At 47.7% G+C, this 20,524-nt stretch overlaps 1 protein-coding gene across 1 annotated transcript; it reads right to left on the bottom strand.

The window, feature by feature from the left end:
- Positions 1–2,354: 2,354 nt before the first annotated feature.
- Positions 2,355–20,263, bottom strand: kif22 (kinesin family member 22). The gene is made up of 7 exons (XM_072272946.1): positions 20,063–20,263; positions 19,037–19,164; positions 17,712–17,872; positions 13,458–13,667; positions 9,209–9,318; positions 7,928–8,048; positions 2,355–2,549 (listed from the first exon to the last, which is right to left on the bottom strand). The coding sequence occupies exons 1-7, from the start codon at positions 20,257–20,259 to the stop codon at positions 2,355–2,357; spliced, it is 1,122 nt and encodes a 373-aa protein (XP_072129047.1). The 5' UTR covers positions 20,260–20,263.
- Between the last annotated feature and the right edge of the window lie 261 nt (positions 20,264–20,524).

Below are 20,524 nucleotides of genomic sequence, written 5' to 3'. Positions count from 1 at the left end.
AAAAGCAGCACAAATGAAATCTTGGCTAGAGATCGCCAGAAGATGTGGGAGACTGAAGTCAGCTGGAAGAAGGTTCTATGGTCTGATGAAACCAAAATTGTGTTCTTTGACCATCAGACTAACACTACATTTGACATAAGCCAACCATCCCTACCATGAAGCATGGTAGTGGTTGCTGTGGGGATGCTTCACTGCAGCAGGCCCTGGAAGGCTTGTGAAGGTAGAGGGTAAGATGAATGCAGCAAAGTACAGGGAAATCCTGGAGGAAAACCTGATACAGTCTGCAAGAGAACTGCAACTTGGGAGAAGATTTGTTTTCTAGTGAGACAGTGACCACCAGCATAAAGCCAAAGCTACACAGAAGTGGCTTAAAAACTGCAAAGTTATTGTCCTGGAGTGGCTGAGTCAGAGTCCAGAACTCAATTCAACTGAGAATTTGTGGCTGGACTTGAAAAGTGCTGTTCACTTACAATCCCCATGCAATCTGACAGAGCTTGAGCAGTTGTGCAAAGAATGGGAAAATATTGCAGTGTCCAGATGTGCAAAGCTGACCGAGACCTATCCACGCAGACTCAAGGATGTAACTGCTGCCAAAGGTGCATCTACTAAATAACGACTTGAAGTCGGTGAGTAATTATGCAATCAATTATTGTGTTTAATAATGTAATAAGTTTAGACGAATTTGTAGAAATTTGGTTTTACATTGGCATGAAAGTTTTTTCTGTTGGGGGGGGAGTGGGGTGGTGAATACTTTTGATAGGCACCATATGAAGCCTCAGCATTACATTCTTGCTTTTGTATTCTGGTCCTCTCGAAATAATGTGAACACTTGATTTACCTTCCTTACCACTGCAAGTTAACCTTTAGGGAATACTGCACGAGGACTGTCATGTCCCTTTGCCCCACTGATTTCTAAATTTTCTCCCGACTTAGAAAATAGTCTACACCTTTATTCCTTCCACAAACGTGCAAGAGCATACATACACTTGCTTACACTATATTTCAGCTGCTGCTTCTTTGCCCGCTCCCTTAATCCAAGTCCTTCTGCAGACTCCCTACGCTTATCTATCATCGATAAAGTAAGCCAGCCATCCATTTTGTCATCCAAGTCATTGATATATAACAAAAAGCAATCCCAACATCGACCTCTGCAGAACACCACTATTCACCAGCAGCCAAACAAGAAAAGGTTCCCCTTATTCCCACTCTTTGCCTCTTGCCAATCTTCTATCCATGCTAGTGTCTTTCTGATAATTCCATGGGCTCTTAACTTCTTAAGCAGGCTTATGTATGGCATCTTGTCAAAGGCCTTCTGAAAATCCAAATAAACAACACCCACTCACTCTCCTTTGGCTATTCCTTCCTGTTATTTTCTCAAAGAATTGCAACAGGTTTGTCAGGCAAGATTTTCCCTTAAGGAAACCATGATGACTTTGGCCTATTTTATCATGTCTGTCCAAGTATCCTGAAACCACATTCCTAACAATAGACTCCAACATCTCCCCAACCACTGAGGTCTGGCGAATTGGCCTATAATTTCCTTTCTTCTGCCTCCCTCCCTTCTAAAAGAGTAGAGTGACATCTGCAATTTTCCACTTCTCTGGAACCACTCCAGAATCCAGTGATTCTTGAAGGATCATTACTAATGCCTCCACAATCTCTTCAGCCACCGCTTTCAGAACCCTGCAGTGTAGACCACCTGGTCCAGGTGACTTGTCGATACTCAGATCTTTCAGCTTCCCAAACACTTTTTCTTCAGAAAGAGCAACTGCACTCATTTCTGTACCCTGAAACTCATGAACTTAACCCTTCCAAATGTTTTACTCTGCATTCATCAGTGTGCTTTGTCACATTCGATCAGGCTTGGGAGGAATTGGTTGCCTCTCATAGTTGACCATCCCTCATCAGAGCATGTTTCTCCAAATGCCTGTAAATCATGTCTCTAACTCTTCTCCAATAATTTACCCACCCTGAATAAGACTCACCAGTCTATAATTCCCAGGGCTATCCCTATTGTCTTTCTTGAACAAAGGAATAACATTTGCCCTCCTTTGATCATCTGTTCTTTCTTCTGTGGCTAGTGAGGACACAAAGATCATCGGCAAGGATATAACAATCTCTTCGCTCGCTTCCCATAATAACCTGGGGTATATCCCCAGCCCCGGGGCACCTAACATTTTCCAAAAGTGCAGGTACAACCTCTCGTTGCTCAAGATTTCCAGTATCTGCAGGATCTGTTGTTTCTCTGAATAAAGTGACCTTCCAGAAGCTCACCACTGCAGTACGAGAGACTCTGTGTAGTTGTGGTCTGTCTGTGACGCAGAGGGTGACTGGGCCCCATGTGACAGCCAGATTCAGGGTGCAGCTTTAATACGCCAGTTCCTCTGACACTCACCGATAGGCTGGATGGTCTCACGGGTGAAGGGGTGGTTGATGATCAGCTTGGACTTGGCGGCAAAGTTGAGGGCGGTCAGGGTGTTGAAGTAGTGCTTGTATTCTGGCGCAATGTTGGTGATCATTACACTGTGAGCCGTGCCTCCCAGTGAGTCCTGGGGTGGGGGTGGACAGAGAAGTTGTTACACACCCTGAGCAGATCAAGCCCCCACCTTCCAAATCAAAGTACATATATGTCACCATATACTACTTTGAGATTCATTTATTGCAGGCATTCACAAGAAAAAATACAAGAATTTATAGAAAAAATATACATAAACAAAGACTAACAAGTAATGTGCAAAACTAATGAGGACATGCGTTGCAAGAAGAGAGTGCTGTAGGTTGAGTGGTGATCAATGACGTTATCCACGCTGGTTCGGAGCCGGGTGGGTGCAGGGTAATAACTGCTCCTGAACCTGGTGCTGTGGGATCCCAAGGCTCCTGCCCCTCCTGCAGATGGCATGAACAAGGAGTATGGTCTGGTCGGTGGGAACTTGATGATAGAAGCCGCCTTTTTGTGGCAGTGCTCCTTGTAAGTGTGCTCAATGGTGGAGAGGACTTTGCTGGTGATAGACTGAGGCATGTTCACCACTCTCTTTAGCCTCTGTTGTTGCTGGGAACAATCAGAGAACTAATTTGGAAGCAAGACCAAGGAGAGGATGAGTGAACAAGGTCTGTTTCTTTGGAGTGATGGAAGATGAGAGGTGACTTGGTAGAGGTGTACAAGATGACAAGAGGCATAGATGGAGCAGACGGCCAGGACCTTTTTCCCCAGGGTGGAAATGACTAATACAAGAGGGCACAATTTTAAGTGACTGGTGGAAAGTATAGGGAGATGTCAGAGGTAGTGTTTTTTTTAAAAACACACAGAATGATGGGTGTGTGGAATGCACAACCAGGAAGATACATTAGGGACACTTCAGAGACTGTTAGATAGGCACATGGATGAAATGAAAGAAAATGGAGGGTTATGGACTCTCTGGGATTGGAAGCGTTAGATTGATTGTGGAACAGATTAAAAGTTCTGCACAACATCACTGCGCTGTACTGCCCTATGTTCTGAGGAAATGAGTGCAGAGTTCAGGACAGGGCAGTCGAGAGGACACCCACCAGTCCTCAATGAGGAGTCAGTGGTGGAACACAAGCTTAGCACATTGCTCAGTCCTGTGTACTGTGTGCCCAAGCACAGCTCAAATGCCATCCATAAATTCACCAATAACACCACTGCTGTTGGCAGCATCTCAGGGGGTGACGAGGGGTCATACAGGGGTGAGATATAGCAGCAACAACTTCACACGAAACATCAGCACAATGAAGGAACTGATGGTGGACTGCAGGAACAGGAAGTTGGGAGAACACCCACTGGTGGGATTAGCGGTGGGAAGGGTGAAAAGTTGCATGTTCCTGGGTGTCAACATCTCAGAAGATCTCCTCCTGGGCCCAACACATCAGTGCAATCACACAGGTGGCACATGAACTTCATTGAGAGTTTTAGATTTTTTTTTAATGTCACCAAAGACTAGCAAATTTATACAGATGAACCGCGGAGAGCATTCTGACTGGTTATAACACCATCTCGTATGGAGCCTCCAATGTGCAGAATCACAAGAGGCTGCAGAGGTGGAAGACTCAGCTAGCTCCTTCACAGGCATAAGCCTCTCCACCATTGAGGACATCTTCAAAAGATGGTCCCTCAAGAAAACAGCATCCATCATTGAGGACCCTCACCATCCAGGATATGCTCCCTTCTGATTTCTACCAGCAGGGAACTGAACAGTATACGCCAAGTTCAGCAATTTCTTCACCCAGGGGTAGGAATATATGTGGAACTAGCTGCCAGAGGAGGAAGCTAAGGCAGGTGCCTTAACAACAGGATGTTGAGGAGGTCATACTTGGGACTATTGTGTACAGTTTTGATCTCTCGGCTGTGGAAAATATGCCAACAGACTGGAGCAAGTGCAGATGTGATTTACCGGGTTATTGCCAGTGAGTTATGGAGAGGGACTCAAGGAAGTGATTGAGGCAGGAGAGAAATTGGCAGGCTGGTATTTTATTCTTTGGGGTGTAGGAGACTGAGGGGTGACCTTACAGAGGGGTATAAAACCACAAGGGGCACAGATAGGGTGAATACACAGTCTTTTTCCCCAGGGTTGGGCAATCAACAAACAGAAGGCACAGGTTTAAGGTGAGAGAGGAAAGGTTTAATAGGAACCAATGGGCAACTTGTTCACCCAGAGGGTGGTCTGTTTATTGCCAGAGGAAGTGGATGAGACAGGCACATTCACAACATTTGAAAGACACTTGGGCAGGTTTATGGGCAGGAAAGGCTGAGAGGGATATGGGCCAAACCTATCTGGACTGGCGCGGATGGGAATCTTGGTTGGCACAGATTGCTTGGGCTGAAGGGGAATGATGGGGGATTTCTTAGTTAGGGGAACAGAAAGGAGGTTCTGTGGTAAGAATAAGATTCCCAGACTGTACGCTGCCTCCTGGGTGCCAGGATGCAGGACATCTCAGACATCAAGTCTTCAGCATTCTTAAGTAGGAGGGTGAACAGCCAGAGGTTGTCGTGGTCCATGTAGGACAAGTAACGATGTTCTGCAAAGTGAGTTCAGGAGTTAGGTGCTAAATTAAAGGGCAGGACCCTCCAGGGTTGTGATCTCAGGATTGCTGCCTGTACCATGTGCTAGTGAGGCCAGAACTAGGAAGATTAGACAGTTCAACACTTGCCTAAAGAGTTGATGTAGGAGGGAGGGCATAAGATTTTCAGATTATTGGGCTCTCTTCCACAGAAGGGACAGTTTGTACCTGAAGTGGAGGGGGACAAATGTCCTAGTGGGAAGGTTTGTTAATGCTGCATAGTGGGGTTTAAACTAGAGTTGCAGGGGGATGGGAACCAGAGTGCCAGAACCTTGTGGAGACAGATGTTGGTAAGACATCAGACAAAGTCAGGAATCGATAGATTGAGCACAGGGCAAGTAGTATCATAGGAAAGGCGGGTGAGCTCAGGGCATGGATCAACACCTGGAATTATGATGTTGTATCTGTTAGTGAGACTTGGCTGCGGGAGGGGCAGGAATGGCAGCTCAATATTCTGAGATTCCATTGTTTTAGATGTGACAGAGCAGGAGGGAATAAAAGAGGGAAAATGTCACGGCAGTGCTCCACCAGGACAGACTCATATAGCGAGGCGTTACGGGTGGAACTGAGAAACAAGAAAGGTATGACCATGTTAATGGGGCTATATTACAGAGCACCATAGTCCTATGGATTTAAAGGAACAAATTCAAAGAGCGATCACAGACTGTTGTCAGAAATATAGGGTTGTTATAGGAGGTGATTTTAACTTTCCACACGTTGAATGGGAATCCCATACTGTAAAAGGACTAGATGGGGTAGAGTTTGTCAAAGGTGTTTAGCAAAGTTTCCTTCATAGAAGGCCCAAAGAGAGAGAGTGCGATATTGAATCTGCTATTAGGGAATGAAGCAGGGCAAGTGACAGAAGTTTGTGCAGGGAACACTTTGCATCTAGTGACCACAATGCCTTAGTTTCAAAGTAAATATACAAAAGGATATGCTGGTCTGTGGGTTGAGATCCTAAATTTGAGAAAAGCCAATTTTGATGGCATCAGAAATGATCTGGCAAGTATAGATTGGGACAGGCTGCTTTCTGGCAAAGTTGTACTTGGTAAGTGGGAGGCCTTCAAAAGCGAAATTTTGAGAGTACAAAGCTTGTATGTGGCTGTCAGAATAAAAGGTAAAGATAACTAGTGTAGACAACCTTGGTTTTCAAAAGACATTGAAGCCGTGGTTAAGAGGGGAAAAAAAGGTGCATAGCAGGAATAGGCAGGTAGGAACAAATGAGGTGCTTATGGAGTACAAAATGCAAGAGAACACTTAAGAAAGAAATCAGGAGGGCTAAAAGAAGGCATGAAATTGCTCTAGCAGACAGGGTGGAGGAGAATACTAAGGGATTTTAAAGATATATTTTTAAGATTGCAAGGAACAAAATTAGTCTTCTGGAAGATCAGAATGGTAATCCATGTGTGAAGGCAAAGCAGATGGGGGAGACCTGAAATGGTTTTTCTTGCATCTGTATTCACTCAGGAGACGGACACAGGGTCTATAAAAGTGAGGCATAGCGGCAGCAAGGTCACGGACCCCGTACAGATTACAGAGAAGGACGTGTTTATTGTCCAGAGGCAGATCAGGGTGGATAACTCCCCAGGGCCTGAAAAGGTGTTCCCTCAAACCCTGTGGGAGGCAAGTGCAGAAATTGGCAGGATCCGAGGAGAGATATCTAAATCATCCTTAGCGACAGGAGAGGTAGCGAGGGATTGGAGGATAGACAATGTTGTTCCGCTGTTTAGAAAAGGCTCCGAACATAAACCAGGAAATTATAGGCTAGTGCAACTGACATCAGTTGTAGGAAAGTTATTGGAAGGTATTCTAAGGGACTGGAAATAGAAGTATTTGGATAAATATGGACTGATTAAGGATAGTTAGCATGGCTGTGTGTGGTAAATCATGTTTAACCAATCTTTCCAGGAAGTTACAAGGGAAATGGATTTTGTCTACATGAACCTTAGCAAGGCACTTGACAAGGTCCCATATGGGAGGTTGGTTAAGAAGATTCAGTTGCTTGGCATTCAAGATGAGGTAGTAAATTGGATCAGACATTGGCTCTGTGGGAGAAGCCAGAGTGGTAGTAGATGGTTGCCTCTGACTGGAGACCTACGACTAGTGGTATGCTGCAGGGATGAGTGCTGGGTCCGATGTTTGACGTTTATATCAATGATCTGGATGAAAATGTCGCTAACTGGACCAGTAAGTTTGCAGATGACACCAAGACTGGGGGTGTAGTGGACAGCGAGGAAGACCATCGTGGCTTGCAGAGGGCTCTGCATCAGCTGGAAAAATGGCAGATGGAATTTAATGCAGACAAGTGCGAGGTTTAGCACCTCGATAGGACCAACCAGGGTAGGTCTTACACAGTGAACGGAAGGGCAGAGGTGTGTTGTAGAACAAAGGGATCTAGGAATACAGGTCTATAATTCATTAAAAGTAGCTTCAGAGATAGATAGGGTCATAGAGAAAACTTTCAGTACATTGGCCTTCATAAATGAAAGCATTGAGTACAGCAGATGGTATGTTATATTGGATTTGTACAAGATGTTGGTGAGGCATAATTTGGAGTATTGTGTGCAGTTTTGGTCATCTACCTACAGGAAAGATGTAAACAAGGTTGAAAGAGTGCAGAAAAATTTGCAAGGATGTTGCTGGGTCTGGAGGACCTGAGTTATAAGGAAAGATTGAATAGGCTAGGACTGTGTTCATTAGAGTGTAGAAGGCTGAGAGGAGATTTGGTAGAGTATACACAATTATGAGGGTATTGATAGAGTAAATGTACTGAGGTTGGGTGGAAGTCGTGGGTTAAGGGTGAAACGTAAAAGGGGTGGTGTACGAAATGATGACAGTTACAGGTGTGTACCTGGAGGAGACGGGTCAGCTTGCTGTCCCGGTAGGGGATGCGGGTCAGGCCCTGGTTCAGGGCATCCACCACCTTGCTGAGCACAAAGAGGGATGTGTTAATCGCCCCGCTCTCCTTCAGCCTGCAACGACATAATGGTAAGCAGGTCACAGGGGCAAAACTGCACAGACGCACACCCTTTGGCTGAACCTAGAGCTCCCCACCCAGCCCCTCTCGATTTCCCACACCTACCCCCTCACCCCTCAACCCCATCCTCTTTCAGTTGTTCCATATACTCACCAGTGTCTGAGGGAAAATATTTCCCCTTGGGTCCCTCTCACGCTAAACCTGTGTCCCCTAGTTCTGGTCTCTCCCACCTGGGGAAAAGACAGTCACTGTCCACCTTCTCTGTGCCTCTCATCATTTTAAACACAGATAAGGGTACCCCTCAGTCTCCTACACTCCAGGGAATAAAGACCCAGCCTGGCCAACCTCCCTTCATAATTCAGGCCCTTAAGTCCCCGCAAAGCCTCATAAATCACCTCTCCACTCTCCCCAGTTTAACCGCGTCTTTCTGACAGCAGGGTGACCAGAACAGACTACAATACTCCCAGTGCGACGTCACCAACGTCTTGTAAAACTGCAGCTTAACATCCCAACTCCTGTCCTCAGTGACCTGACTGAAGGCCAGGGTGCCAAATGCCTTGTTTCACCTAAACCCTCGCAGCTTCCCACTGTATTCTCCCCTCCTCCACCCATCCACGTTCCTCCTCACCTGCTGCCCCTCTCCCCATCACCTTATTCTGACTTCTGCCCTCTTCCTTTCCAGTCCTGATGAAGGGTCTCAGACAGAAACGCCGGCTGTTTATTCCCCACGCCACATACATGGTGGCTGACCTGCTGAGTTCCTCCAGCATTTTATGTGTTACACTGAATTTTGGGTCACCCGTAAGCACACTGATCGAGCCTTGATAATTCGCGTTTAAATGATTGAACGGAGTACCGGATAACATGAGTGTCAGCACCTAGCCCTGCAAATCCCGCTTCTCTAGCTGGCTGTGGTGGGTGGTGGAATGGGGCGGGGGGGGGAAGAGAGGGGGTCGAGGGTTCAGGCAGGGGAGGCAGGTGCCAAGTGTATAGGGTGGGGAGACTGAGTAATTGAGGGTACAGGATGATGGGGGAGTTCAAGGGTGGTGGGGTGAAAGAGCGGAAGAGTGTCGTCGGGCTCCCACCCCCCCCAACTGTTCGTGGCCTCTCATGTACCCCAACAAGCCCCACATCCCCCATTAACCCCTCACTCACCGGACACCCTCATTACCCGTGCGCCTGTTGTCCTCGGAACCGGCCAGGTCAATGAGGTACAGTTTGCCTGTCAGCTGCCGGAAAGGGTCTGTCCGCTCCATCTTCACCACCTGCGGGAAAGGAGGGAGTTAGCCCATGCACTCAACATCCGCCACATTACCTGTCCCCCACCTACAGGTCAGGAGTGTGACAGGACACTCTCCACTCCCCTGAGTGGGGTTTGTCTGTGCACACAACATTTGCCACGATACCTGTCCCTCCACCTATAGGTCAGGAGGGTGATGGGACACTACCCACTCCCCTGAGGTGGGATTTGTCTGTGCACATAACATCCCCCATCCAATCCCCATTAAGTGTTGTTCTCTCAACCCTTGAGAAGTCCTCCACCCTCCAGGACATTGCAGCCCACTCAATCATCACCCCAAACACCACCCTCCATTGATCCCTTGAGCAGTAAAGGTAGTGGGCTGGGTGGCTGGAGGACCCCTCAGAACGGTGATGGAGGGAACTAGTGACCAAGCCCATCACTGAGCAGACGTCCCCAGCTGGAAGTGAAGGGGAAATTGTGTTTGGTGCTAGCCACTGGGGAGCACGGTATGATCAAAGAGATGTGTGGAGGAGCAACAGACCACAAGGACTAGAATTAAAACATTTGGCCTATCAAGTCTACTCTTCATTCAGTCAGTGCTAATTTTACCCCCTCAACCCCATTCTCCCACCTTCTACTCGTAACCCTGAACTCCCTTATTGATCAACAACCTATCAACCTCTGCCTCAACTACCCAATGACATCACCTTCACAACAGTCTACAGCAATGAATTCCACAGATTCACCAACCTCGAGCTAAAATTTCTCATCTGTTTATAAACAGATGTGCTCTCATTGAGGCCGTGCCTTCAGATCCTGGACTCGCCTATCCTGGCCTTCCAGCATCCAGGTGGTTTTCATGAGATCTCCCCTCGCTCAACCATCGACCCCTCTCCTTTCCGGGGATTGACTTGCTGAACCTCCTTTGGGCCCTCTGCAGGGATTGCACATCCTTTCTTAGATACAGGCCCAAAACTGCTCTCAGGAGTGGACCCTGTACTGAGTGGTCTGACTGATGCCTTGTGAGGCCTCAGCATTACAGCCTTGCAGCCGTGTCCCAGTGCTCTCGAAATTCACTCTAATATTATACTTGGCTTCCCTACTACTGACTCAACCTGCAAATTAATCTTGAGAGGAAAATGCAATGTCTGTATTCATTTCACAAGGACTAGAATATAAAAATAAAGATGTAATGCTGAGGCTTTATAAGGCACTGGCCAGACTGCTCATGGAGTATTGTGAGCAGTTTTGGGTCCCTTATCTTAGGAAGGACGTGTAACCATTGGAGAAATTTCCTGCGAATGAATGGGTTAACATATGAGGAGCATTTGATGACTCTGGGCTTGTATTCACTGGAGCTTGCATATTGAAAGGCATGGATAGAGTGGATGAGGAGAGATGTTTCCTATAATGGGAGAGTTGAGGACCAGAGGGCACAGCCTCAGAATACAAGAATGTTCCTTTAGGAAAGGGGTGAAGAGAAATTTCTGTAGTCAGAGGGTGATGAGTTTGTGGAATTCATTGCCACAGACAGCTGTGGGGATCAAGTCATTGAGTATATTTAAAGCAGAACCTGATAGACTCATAATTAGGACAAAGGTTATAGGAAAGGACAGGAGAATGTGATTGAAAAGGAAAATAAATCAGCTACAATCGAATGGTGGTGCAGACTCAATGGGCTGAATGGCACAATCCCCTTTATTCCCCCCCCCCACTCGCAGTCAGCCAATCCCTCCATGTTAGCACCTTGCCTCTAACACCATGGGCTCTCAGCTTGTTTAGTAGCCACATGTGTGCCACCTTGTCAAAGGCCTTCTGAAAATACAAGTGCAGATGTCCCCTGCTTTTCGAACGTTCGCTTTACGAAACCTTGCTGTTACGAAAGACCTACATTAGTTACTAGTTTTCGTTAACAGAAGGTGTTTTCACTGTTACGAAAAAAGGCAGCGCACGCCCCGAGCAGCCAAGCTCCTCCCTCGGAACTGCATTCTAGCCGGCATTGCTTTAACACGTGCCTGTGAGCAGTCATTAGCAAGATGAGTTCTAAGGTGTCAGAAAAGCCTAAAAGAGCTCATAAGGGTGTTACACTTAGCGTAAAACTAGACATAATTAAGCGTTTCGATCGTGGTGAACGAAGTAAGGACAAAATGAGTTTGGCTTGTGGAAATTGATGAAGATGATGTTGAAGAGGTTTTGGCATCTCATGACCAGGAACTGATAGATGAAGAGCTAATGCAATTGGAAGAGGAAAGGATAACAATAGAAACCGAATGCAGTAGCGAACGGACCGAAAGTGAAGTTGTCCAGGAATTGAACATGAAGCAACTGCATGAGATTTTCACTGCAATGATTTAGGGCATATTTGCTGAATGGTTTGAGTGCTTACAAAGATCTGTACGATAGAAAAATGCGCAAGGCTAAACAGTCAAGCATACTGTCGTTTTTCAAGCCTCCCACGTCAGCTACAGCAGACGACGAACCTCGACCTTCAACATCCAGGCAGGCAGACATAGAAGATGACCTGCCTGCCCTGATGGAAACAGACAACGATAATTGACACCCCAGTGTCCCACCACCCCAACCCCCGGGCTGTGGAGAATACAGCGGTAGCCGGGACGCACCCAACACATCTTTAAGAAAAAAGCCAAAATAAACAAGCTAATTAATTAGGTGCTGCCCGGCACGTAATTAATTAGCTTGTTTATTTTGGCCTTTTTCTTAAAGATGTCTTGGCTGCGTTCCAGCCACCGCTGCATTCTCCGCGGGTCAATATCGATTCGCTGCCCGGAGGTTGGGGACCACTGCACCACCCCAACCTCCGGCAACTCAGCCTAACACACCATCATCAGTGTGCTCTGCCCTGTCCCAATTCCGGTAAGTGATACTACACTGTACATACATTATTTCTACTTCATATAGGCTGTGTATTTTTGTGTTATTTGGTATGATTTGGCAGCTTCATAGCTTAAAGGTTACTGGAGAGAGTGTTTCAGCCGACGGCGCTTGCGTGAGATTTTCGCTACGGAGAACAGTTCAGGCAATGATTGTAGAAAAGTATTTCTACTTTATATAGGCTGTGTATTTATCATATCATTCCTGCTTTGACTATATGTTACTGTTATTTCAGGTTTTATGTGTTATTTGGTATGATTTGGTAGGTTATTTTTTGGGTCTGCGAACGCTCACAAAATTTTCCCGTGTAAATAAATGGTAATTGCTTCTTCGCTTTACGACATTTCGGCTTACAAACCGTTTCATAGGAACGCTCTACCTTCGGATGGCGAGGGAAACCTGTAAACAACATCCAGTGACTCTCCTTTGCCTCTGCTGCTCGTTACCTACACAAAAAAATTTCACCAGATTGGTCTGGAGAGATTGTGCTGGGACCTTCCTATTTTATCAAAACGCTCCAAAATCTCGCCCTTGATAATGGGCTCTAAAATCTGACCAATTACTGAGTTCTGGCTACCCAGTCTTTTGTAACCTCTCCCCTTTAAACAGGGGTAGTGTATGATCACTGAGATTTGCCTGTCCTCCGGGGCTCTCCCTGACCCCAGTGATTCCTGAATTACACAGGTGTGAGAGGGGGAGGAGTCAGAGAGAGTCTGGACTGGCATGAGAGAGAGATGGGAAGGAGATGGGGGGCAAGAGAGGGAGGGGATGGAGAGAGATTGGATGGGCATGAGAGGGAGGAAGGAGAGGGGAGGGAGGAAGGAGAGGGGAGGGTGGAAGGAGAGGGGAGGGAGGAAGGAGAGGGGAGGGAGGAAGGAGAGGGGAGGGAGGAAGGGGATGGAGAGAGATTAGATGCGCGGAAGAGAGAGGAAGGAGATGAGGAGGGTGGGGATGGAGAGAGATTGGACAGGCACAAAGCAGAGGAAGGAGACGAGATGAGAGAGATTGGAGAGGTGCAAGAGAGATGAAGGAGATGAGGGTTAGAGGGAGGGAGGGGACAGGGAGATCGGACAGTACTAGAAGAAAGGGTCAGAGGAAGACTGGGAGGAATAGAGAGAGATTAGACTGTGTGCAGGGGGAAGGAAGGACACAGAGGGGAAAGACAGCACAGAATGCAGACAGACAGTAGAATGTGCGTGGGAAGGAGGAATGGACTTCACAAGACATTGGTGATCCTCTGTGTGTGTGGGGTTGGGGTTGGTGGAGTACCTTGATCAGCAGAACAGAGTGACTGCGGCTGGAGTGAAGATTGAGTTTGGTACTGGCCGTGGTCCGGTTCTGCAGAGCAGGCAGAAAGTGGAGCTCAAACTCAGTGAAGCTATTGATAGTCTGCTGCTTCAGTTTGGGGATAAAGATGTTCTTGTAGCGGTCCTCACGGATGGGCAGGTCCACGTTTTGTGTCTCCAGCAGGTCCAGCACCTTGGGATGGGCAGGACAGAGAGGGTCAGTCAGGAATACAGCAGCAATTCATTCCAACATAAATAGCCTTTGGTCCTTGATGTAAAGTCAAAGTCAAAGTTCATTGCTAGATGCACAAGTACCTCAGAGTAGTACAATGCAGGAACATTCCCTTCAGCCCATCCTGCGCCTTCCTAATTACTCCCAGAAACTCTAGCCATTGTTGCTCTGCCATCATCCCTGCTAGTGTCCCCTTCCAATCAACTTTGGCCAACTCCTCTCCCATGTCTCTGTAACTACCTTTACTGCACACTATAACTGCTACATCTTACTTGAGCTTCTCCCTCTCAAAATGCAGGGTGAATATTATGATCACTGCCTCCTAAAGGTTACTTTAAGCTCCCTAATCAAATCTGGCTCATTACACAACACTCAATCCAGAACAGCTGATCCCCTAGTGAGCTCAACCACAAACTGCTCTAAAAGGCATGCATTTTCTATCTCCCATTGTAATTTCTAGCCACATCCTGGCTACCTGTATATAACACCTATCAGGGTCTTCTTGCCCTTACAGTTTCTTAAATCTACCGTCAATGATCCTATGTCGCCACTTTCTAAGGATTTGATTTAATTTTTTACTCCCCCCCCCCCCAGCCTTCCTGCATATCCGTTTGATACAATGTGTATCCTTGGACATTAAGCTCAGCCACAATTCAATGATGCCCACAATGTCATACCTGCCAACATCTATCTGTGCTACAGATATCATCCACCTCATTCTGTAAACTACTTGCATTCAAATATAACACCCTCAAGTCCTTTTCAATTTTGTCCTGTTACACTGCAACTCATCCCACCGACAATTTTGCCCCATCATCAGCCTATTCTTCCCCACAGTATCACATGTTGCCTCTGTTGGTAGACCAATCGCCCCAGTGTCAGCCCTTTCACTCTGGTTCCCATCCCAAGTTAGTGTGAACCCTCCCTGACACCTCCAGCAAACCTGCCCACAAGGATACTGGTCCCCTTCGGGTTCAGGTGTAACCCTCAACTTTTGTGTAAGTTGTACCTTCCCCAGAAGAGATCCCAATGATCCAGAAAACTGAAACCCTTCCCCCTGCACCAGTTCCTCAGCCACACATTCACATCTAATTCTTACCCTCACTGGCACGTGGGATGGGCAGCAATACAGAGATCACTACCCTGAAAATCTTGCTTTTCAGCTTTCTACCTAGCTTCCTAAATTCTCTCTTCAGGACCTCCGTCTTTTTCCTATGTCATGGTGCCAAATGTACGTACCAAGACTTCTGGCTGCTCACCCTCCCCCTTTAGAATGCCCTGGGCCTGATCAGAGACATCCCTGAACGTGGTATCTGGGAGGCAACATACCATCCAGGTGTCTCTATCACATCCACAGAATCTCAAGTCTACTCCTCATAGTACAGAATCCTCTATCATTACTGCAGTCCTCTTCTCCCCACCTTCCCCTCTGGGCCACCCTGCCGGAGACCAGGCTGCTGCAATTTCCCCTGGTAGGTCATCCAATCGATCACAGGTACAGGCCTCCCCACCATTGAGCACATTCAAGGAGCAGTGTTGAAGGAAAGAAGCATCCATCATTAAAGACTATTCTCTCTTGTCACTGCTGGTACAGGAGCCCACCCCACCAGGTTCAGGAACAGTGACCATCAGGCTCTTGAACCAGAGTGAATAACTTCACTCACTCTCATAGTGAACCAGTTCCACAACCTATGGATTCACTTTCAATGACTCGACATCTTGTATTTCCAGTATTATTTATTTTATCATTATTTTGTTTTTCTTTTTGTATTGGCACAATTTGTTGGCTGTTTGTCTGTCTTTGTGTGTAGTTTTTCATTGATCCTATTGTGCTCCTTTGTATTTACAGTAAATGTCCACAAGGAAATGAATCTCAGGGTTGTATAGGGTGACATATATGTACTTTGATAATAAATTCACTTTGAACTTTACGGTGAAAAGCTCGACTTGCATACCGTTCATACAGATCCCTTCACCACACAATGCATTGAGATGGTCTAAGGTAAAATAGTAAAAGAGTGCAGAATAGAGTGCAACAGTTACAGAGAGAGGGCAGCGTAGGCAGACAATAAGGTGCAAGATGAGGAAGACAGTGAAGTCAAGTCCATAGAAAACCTACAGCTCAATACAGGCCCTTTGGCCCACAAAGCTGTGCTGAACATTTACTTACTTTAGAAATTACCTAGGTTACCCATAGCCCTCTGTTTTTCTAAGCTCCATGTACCTGTCCAGGAGTCTCTTTAAAGACCCTATCGTATCCGCCTCCACCACTGTCACTGGCAGCCCATTCCACACACTCAACACTCTCTGCGTAAAAAACTTACCCGACATCTCCTCTGTACCTACTTCCAAGCACCTTAAAACGATGCCTTCTCATTCTAGCCATTTTAGCCCTCAGAAAAAGCCTCCTGGCTATCCACATGATCAATGCCTCTCATCATCTTATACACCTCTATCAGGTCACCTCTCATCCTCCGTCGCTCCAAGGAGAAAAAGCCAGGTTCACTCAACCTATTCTCATTAAGGCATGCTCCCCAATCCAGGCAACATCCTTGTAAATCTCCTCTGCACCTTTTCTATAGTATCCACATCCTTCCTGCAGTGAGGTGACCAGAATTGAGCACAGTACTCCAAGGGGGAGTCTGACCAAGGTCCTATATAGCTGCAACATTACCTCACGGCTCTTAAACTCAATCCCATGGTTGATGAAGGCCAATGCATCGTATGCCTTCTTAACCATACAGTCAACCTGCATAGGAGCCTTGAGTGTCCTATGGACTCAGACCCCAAGATCCCTCTGATCCTCCACACGGCCAAGAGACTTACCATTAATACTATATTCTGCCATCATAGTTAAACTCCATCTGCCACTTCTTAGCCCAGTTTCGCATCCAATCAATTTCCCGCTGTAATCTCTGATAGTCCTGCACACTATCCACAACACCCCCAATCTTTGTGTCATCAGTATTCTGCATTGTTATTGTTTTCCCCCCGTACTAACTCGAGATACTGACGCGTTCACATCATCTTTACGGATGGCCATTTCTCAGTAAAGTGAAACTACTGAACCAATTACAATTACCCACAGCAGAGAACTGGCTGTTCAAACTGTCACCTCCCACAGGAGCATGTTCCAGGACCCACCACTCTCTCTGTAAAAACTGCCTCCTCACACATGGCTCTTTCAAAATGATTCCCTCTCACCTTAAATACATGACGTCTGGCATTAGATATTTCCGCCCTGGGAAAGATACTGGCTGCCTACTTTATCTATGACTGAGGGGAGACCTTGTCACAGTTTTACAGCAAGGAAACAGGCCGATTAGCCCAACCGCTCTATGCTGACACAGATTACCATCTGTGCCAGTCACATTTGTCCAAAATTGGCCCATGTCCCTCTAACCCTTTCCTATCCATGGACCTGTCTGAGGGTCTTTTAAATGTTGTTAATGTACCCGCCTCAATTTCATTCTCTGGCAGCTCATTCCAGATACAGACCACTGCTGGGTGAAACATGTTATCCTTCAGGTCCGTCACCTCGGGAGAAAAAGATTAAGTTTTCACCCTGTCTGTGCCCCTGGTGGTTTTATTCACCTCTGTAAGGTCACCCCTCAGTCTCATTCGCTCCAGGGAATAAAGTCCCAAGCTGCCCAAAGATCTCCATAACTCAGTCCCTCGAGTCCCGGCAACATCCTTGTAAATCTCCTCTGCACTCTTTTCAGCTTAATAGCATCTTTCCTATAGCAGAATGACCAAAACTGAACACAATACTCCAAGTGTGGCCTCACCAACAGCTGACAAATGCAAGATAACATTCCAACTTCTGTTCTCAGTGCCCTGATTGATGAAGACCAGAGTGCTAAGTCCCTTCTCCATCACCCTGTCTACCTCTGACACCATTTTCAGGAAGCCATGTACCTGTCCCGATTGGTCCCTCTGTTCCACATAATGTCATCTTGCTCAGACCCGCATCCCCAACCCCACCCCACCACCGACCTTGCTCACCTTCTCCTGGTAGATCTCCAGGTAGGACATGCTAATACTGAAAGTCCACTCTGGCCCCCCAAGTTGGTTGCACTGCTCCCTGCTCATGCGGAAGATGTCCAGGAGGGCACGGGGGACTACGCCCGGCTGCTCGGGATTCCCCAACATGGTGTGCGTCTTACCTGCAGGAAAACAAGGTGCATTGTGAGATCAAAATCTTACTTGCAGCAACATCAGATACACAACATTCAGAAGAAAAGCATCCATCATACATAACCTTTACAAGAAAGAACACGATTAGAACAAAAAAAACTCCATTGTATCACAAAGTGGTCACGGTGTTTCCGTACGGAGACAGTGATTCGGATTGTGCTGTTGGTTCAAGAACCGAACGGTTGACAGGAACCTGGTGGTGCGGGACTTCAGGCTTCTGTACCCCCTGCCCGATGGGAGGTCTGGGAAGGTGGCATGGCCCAGATGGGGTGGGGGATCTTTGATGGTGGGTGTTACCTTCGTGAGGCAGTGCCTCCTGTAGATATGACCGATGGTGAATTGAATGTGTCTGTGACGTACTGGGCTGAGTCCACTACTCCGCAGCCTCTAACATTCCTGTGCATTTGAATTGCCCTCCCGGACTGTGATGTGACCTGTCAGGACATCTTGAGATTTGTTTTAGGTGACCTCCTTAACCTCATAAGAAGGTGAAGATGCTGGGGTGCCTTCCTTGTGATTACATGTGTGTGTGCTGGGCCCAGGACATAGACTGCAAGCATGAAAGGAAGTGTAAGAAATAAATCGATCCGGGCGCGTTGCTGCTCGGCACGGGGATCTGCTCTGCTCGTGACTGCATGAGTTGTGGACACAATTCAGCACACCACCAGGGTCAGGATTAGTTACTCCCCAACAAACGTCAGGCTCCTGAACCTGATAGCTTCACTCACCACTACTCTGAATAGATTTCATGACCCACAAACTCACTTTCAAGGACTTTTTACAACTCATATTCTGAGTTTTTATTTTCATTTAGAACACAGAACAGGACAGGCCATTTGGCCACAATGCTGTGCTACTCCAAGACCAACCCAACCCTTCCCTCCTACATAGCCCTCCATTTTCCTTTCATCTGAGTCTCTGAAATGTTCCTCTCCCACCACTCTCTGTAAAATCACTACATCTGACACCCCCTATACTTTCAACTTCCAGTTCAAGTTTATTGTCATCCAAGCATACACATGTACACCGACCCACCTGCACTCGTGGGCCTGTGCGACCCCGCACCGACCCACCTGCGCCCGTGCGACCCCGCACCGACCCACCTGCGCCCGTGCGACCCCGCACCGACCCACCTGCGCCCGTGGGCCCGTAGGCAAAGATGCTGGCGTTCTGCCCGTTGAGCACGTGAGCCAGGACAGGTCGGACTGAGCCCACGTATACCTCCTGCTGTGTGCTGTCTTCCCCATAGAAGGCATCGAACCTGTGTAGAAGGTTGGGAGTGTCATTACAGAGGGGGAGTTAGTGGGGGGGGGTAGAGAGAGTTGAGGGGAAGCAGGGTATAAAAGGAGCAGGGAAGTAGAAAAGAGGGATGGTGAAGAGGAAAGGGAATGGAGGGGGTATTGGGTATATAGAGTGGTAGAGAAGTAAGGAGGAGAGAGGGGAGGGAGGAAGAATGGTGGAAGGGCAGAATGAGGAGGAGAAGAGGAGGGAAAGAATGGGAACGGGGCATGGAGTAGGAAGGAGGGAGGGAAGGAGTGGATTGGGAGAGAGAATAGGAGGGAGAGTTAAACAGATCTCATGAGCCCACCCCTCCCTCAGCCCCAGAACCCCACATACCCAGACACCCAGACACCCACACTCCCGTCCCCCCAGAGCCCCACACTCACAGTCCCCTCCAGAGTCCCACACTCACAGTCCCAACACTCCCAGTACCCCATACAACTTGCCTTCTGCTCCCACCCTCTGTACCGCAACCTATGGGTCAGATTGCCTCAAGGTGGGAGGGTCAGAGGTCAGGGTGTATCGCACTCTGTGCTGAGACCAGATCTGAGACACCTTGCACACATGCATTCCCCTGACCCCCTCACAACCTACCATCTAATTTGGGTGCAGAGAAGAACATTCAGTCGGGCCAGGATGCTCGTACCTCCCGGGACACATTCACTTCCCCCCCAATCCCAGTGAGAGTACGGGGTGGGGGGGGAGGAGTGGGGAGTCAGTGTGTGTAAGGTCATACAGACAGTCAGGAGTCAGAGAGTGAGTATGGGGGTCAGACAGAGAGGAGACACAGAGTGCGGAGACAGACAGAGGGAGGAACTGTTGGTGTGAAAATCAGCCTGCCCCCCCCCCCCACCCACACACCCTCAACCCCAGCTTACTGGTACTGCACGGTCTCGGCCCGATTCCTCTTGCTGAGGATCTCCAGGGTCCGCGTGTCCACCCCCCGCACACAGGGCTGTTGCTGCTCCCCCTGGGCATCTCCCAGACATGGCCGCAGCCTCACCACCACCTGCACTTGTCTGGTGGGGGATTTCCGTCCTGGGTGCTCCTCGCCAGTCGCTGCCCGACTGCCCATGGCCAACCTGGAGGGGACGGAGAGGGTGAGAACGCCACACTGGTTAGTCGAGGCCATTTGCCCTCCTGATCACTCAGTACATTCCTGTGATGTTGACTCAGGTTTGGGGTCCAGCAAGTGAAGCAGGAAATGGGCAGATTAATCATTTATTTACAAACAGTAAAAATCGATCAAACGTTCATGTTCCCCTGATTACAAACAATATAATGGTAAGTATTCAACAAGCATAGTCCGCGCAGAGCGGACCATCCCAATGGTCATGTGC

The sequence above is a fragment of the Mobula birostris genome, chromosome 11, assembly GCF_030028105.1.
Source record: "Mobula birostris isolate sMobBir1 chromosome 11, sMobBir1.hap1, whole genome shotgun sequence".
Lineage (NCBI taxonomy): Eukaryota > Metazoa > Chordata > Chondrichthyes > Myliobatiformes > Myliobatidae > Mobula > Mobula birostris.
The sequence above is the reverse complement of the archived record's forward strand: the minus strand, read 5'-3'. Positions and strand labels throughout refer to the sequence as shown.